We start from the raw sequence: 4,113 nt of genomic DNA on the forward strand, positions 1-4,113 counted from the left end.
TCACTCTGTAAACCAGGCTGGCCTCGAACTCAGAAATCCACCTGCCTCTGCTTCCCAAGTGCTGGGATGAAAGGCGTGCGTCACCACTGCCCTGCTATCCGTCTGTAATTCTTTCCTTCCCTTCTCTTTTGCAAAACAAAGCTCAAAATAATCCTCAAAAAACTCTCCAGGTAATTAAAATGTCCATCAATTCCTCACTCACACAATTCTTAGACATTGCTCATTTTTGCATTAACCTGATGACAGAAGACACGTCCAAGTCTGAAACTCATCTGAGGTTAGCTATGTATAAAAAAAAATCTTAAAACCGTAAGAACGCACACACAGAGAAGGTAGTGGGGCAAATGAGAAAAGAGATTAAACATCAAACATACACATGGTGGAAGGAGAGACAGACATCCGCAAATTGTCCTCCGATATCCACACGTACAAAAAAAAATTATAAACATAAATTCGGATACTGTGAATGGGCTCTTTATATTGCTATACACAAATCGTTTATAACACTCTTAAGTAACTGCTGTCTTAAAATACAAACAAAACAGCATTGTTGCCCGGTAGGAATGAGAGTTGAAGAGGCGGGACTAAAGTCAGAACAGGCAACCGAAGGGCTGCAGACAGATGCACCTCGTGGGTAACTGTGCCCTGGGCAGGGGGAGATCTGTACTTGCCCCAGGGCAGAGATGGGTGGGTACAGAGAGAGGTATTAGTTAAGTCCCTCCGGAAAATGAGAAACCGTGAGAAGTGGATACCGCCACCTAAAGTGAGAAAGCGCTAGAGCACTCCTATCCTGGAGCAGGCACCCACGGCCCAGCACCGCCCCCACGCAGCTACGAGTCCCGGAGTCTCCGGGGTCGGAGCTTGTACTTCCCGTCCGCCCGACCAGAGCCCCCCGGAGAACCTAACCGGCCGCCCACCATGGCGATGTCTTGGCCACCGAGGCCCCGCGATGTCCAGATGCGACAACTTCAAAGCGGGCAGCCGCAGACGCTCCCAAGTTCACTCTTCCAAACACACGTGGGTCCTGGGGGAAACAGATAGGAGCGGACAGGAAGGGGAGGAGTTGGTGCTTTCTCTAAAGCGTCCCCAGAAACTGAGACGTAGTGTTTTTCCGCCCTCCTGGCTTTACAGCCCTAGAGCCGTACATTGGCCCTAGGATAAGAGAGTCGAGCTCAAAGAAGTCTCGTTTGTCTGTCTTCTGTTTCTGACTGAAAGGCGGACCTTGAGTATAGGCCAGGAGGTAGCTGTCCAGGGCGAGCACCTAGTTAGGAGATAGCGTTACCGGACCTAGAGATGCCTGTCTCCCAGAGTGGTGGAAAATCAGCCTTCACTTTTCCTTGGATTTTCTCTACCATTTTCTTGCTATACATAAAGCCTGTCTTTCCAGCCTTGTTGTTCTGTTTTTGAACAGCATGGTAAAATATCATAGAAAATCTTACGTAGTGATTATTAATCAAATGCCTAGTATATGCCACGCATTGAAGGTACTTTGACAATTTCCCCCACTTTTTTTTTTTAAATCCTATCTGTAGTGGGGCATAAAGAAGTTAGTATTTCAAATACTATTATGATATAAATTATAACATAGGCTAACTGGATTTAACATACACAAAGAATGGGGAGGAGATGAAGAAGGAGAAGGAAAGGGAGGGAAGGTGGAGTATGGGGGAGTGTTTGGAGAGGGGTGTGGGAGAAAAGGGAGGGGAGGAAGAGAATGACAATGAATGGATTCCTTGTACCCTATCAGACCACTCTGAAATAAAACTAGAATCCAATAGAAAGAGAGACTACAGGACTTAACACAAATACTCGGACATTTAACGATACAATTTTAAATAGGTCATTGAAGAAATCAAGGAGAAAATTAAATTCCTAGGAACAAATGAAAATCATAGATACTCTAGGAGCTAGCTAAAGCATCCTAAGAGGAAAGTGAGTATTTACAATAAAACAAAATGAGAGTAGCCCTGGCTGTCCTGGAACTCACTCTGTAGACCAGGCTGGCCTCGAACTCAGAAATCCGCCTGCCTCTGCCTCCCAAGTGCTGGGATTAAAGGCGTGCACCACCACCGCCGGCTTATCTTTTTTATAAACACATCAATAACAAGATTGATAAACCCCTAGCCAAACTAGCAAAAGGAATGTGAAAGAAATCCCAAAGTAAAAAAGTAAAGGTGAAAACAGGAGTTGTAACAACAGATTCCGGTGAAATTCAGACAATCATTATAGAATAATTTAAATTTTTTATTCCAAAATGCTCATATCAAGGTATTTGATGTTCTTCTAAATGTGTATGACACAGCAAGTTCCCTGAGAATATAATACACTAAATGTGTTCATTACATGTAATAAGATTAAAGCAGTATTTAAAAGTCTCACCCAAAGAATAATCCAGAATCAGATGGATTCATGGTTGAATTCTACCAAACTTTTAAGAAAGTCCTGATACTAACACTTCTTAAATCATTTCTCAAAATAGAAAATGAAGGAGTATCTAATTTATTCTATGAAACCAGTATTATCTTGAATAAACTTGGATAAATATATAACAGTTCCTGATGAACAAAGTTGCAAAAAATTGCTAGCAAAATAATTGCAAACCAAATACAATTAAAATACATTACATAATTTAGATGTATTCAAAATGTATAGTATATTCAAAAATACATTAAGATTATCATACACCTAACCAAATACACAAATCAATGTATATATACACTATACAAATAAACTTGGGGCTGGAGAGATGGCTCAGCAGCTAAGAGCACTGACTGCTCTTCCAGAGGTAACAAGTTCAATTCCCAGTAACCACATGTTGGCTCACAACCATCTGTAATGGCATCTGATGCCCTTTTCTGGTGTGTCTGAAGGCAGCTTCAATGGACTCATATACATAGAATAAATAAATATATCTTTAAAAAAACAAATAAACTAAAAGACAGATGTAATATTGCTGGGTTTAGACTGAGGATGTGCAGGTGAGGTGCCTAGTTAACATAACAAAGCAGACCAGACCTTCCGGTTCTCCCAGCATTCCTCAGTCGCTACCTGTTTCAGGGTATGGCTGACATACCTCACCCTCTGCCCTGAACTGTCCAACCCAGGATCTAGGCTGTTCTTCCCCAGAAGTTTTTCCCTATATAATCCAGACATTTTAGTCTCCCCCGACTCAAGGTCTGCTCTTTCCCTCTCTCTCCCCCTCTCCCTCCTCCCCCTCAGCATCTTCTTTCCCCCTGCCTGAACAAGCTCTTTCTTTCTCTTCCCCTTTCCTTCTGTTTCTGTCCCCATAGAGACTTCTCTAGCTTCACTCCTTCAACCAGTGAACCCGCCTGAGAGCTGCTTCCCAATAAACCTTTATATACTTTAATTTGGCTTGAATTGGCTCATTTCATGGGTGGAGAAAAACCTAGCAAATATGATCACCAAAAAGGCATTTATCAAAGCTCAAGAATAAAACTGATAAGATGAATGATGACAATTCAATGGTAAAAATTATTTTTAAAAGTCTCTAGGACTTTATAGTACAAGTCATAGAGAAATTAGGAACAGATTCAACATATCTCATAATGATAAAGGATATATACAATAAACATATTAGCGACATTTTAGTATGGGGAAGGGAGATTAAGAGCATTTTCTCCAACATCCAGAACGAGACAAGGATGCCCCTTGTTGGCACTTATTCAATAGAGTGCTTGAAGTCTGAACTAGAGCAATAAGACAGAGGAAGGTACAAACTGTATTTTAAAAAAAAGTAAAGAAAAAAATCAAGTGATCTGTATTGATAGATTATGTTATCTGTAGCTAAAAGATCTTATAAACTCTATCAGAAAGCTCTTAGATCTAGTAGACACTTTCAGTAAACTTGCAGGATACAAAACTGACATATAAAAAAGTCAAAGGCCTGCATATCTATCAATAATAAACTCGCTGGGAAAAGTTTAGGAAAATATTCCATGTATAATAGCTGCCAAAAGTATAAAGAACTTTGGAACAACCTTAACTAAAAAGGTGAACGCTCTCTACATTGGCAAGTTCAAGCACCAAGAAAGAAAGAAAGAAAGAAAGAAAGAAAGAAAGAAAGAAAGAAAGAAAAGAAAGAGAGAGAGAGAG

The 4,113-nt window shown here is 40.7% G+C and overlaps 1 protein-coding gene across 1 annotated transcript in view; it reads right to left on the bottom strand.

The window, feature by feature from the left end:
• Positions 1–1,057, bottom strand: part of Tma16 (translation machinery associated 16 homolog) — a 9,328-nt gene extending 8,271 nt beyond the window's left edge. The window contains exon 1 of the mRNA XM_031339958.1: positions 918–1,057. Coding sequence (XP_031195818.1) covers positions 918–920 — 3 coding nt within the window. The 5' untranslated portion in view covers positions 921–1,057. The remainder of the gene's footprint in view (positions 1–917) is intronic.
• Between the last annotated feature and the right edge of the window lie 3,056 nt (positions 1,058–4,113).

The sequence above is a fragment of the Mastomys coucha genome, unplaced genomic scaffold (genome assembly GCF_008632895.1).
Source record: "Mastomys coucha isolate ucsf_1 unplaced genomic scaffold, UCSF_Mcou_1 pScaffold22, whole genome shotgun sequence".
Taxonomy (NCBI): Eukaryota; Metazoa; Chordata; class Mammalia; order Rodentia; family Muridae; genus Mastomys; species Mastomys coucha.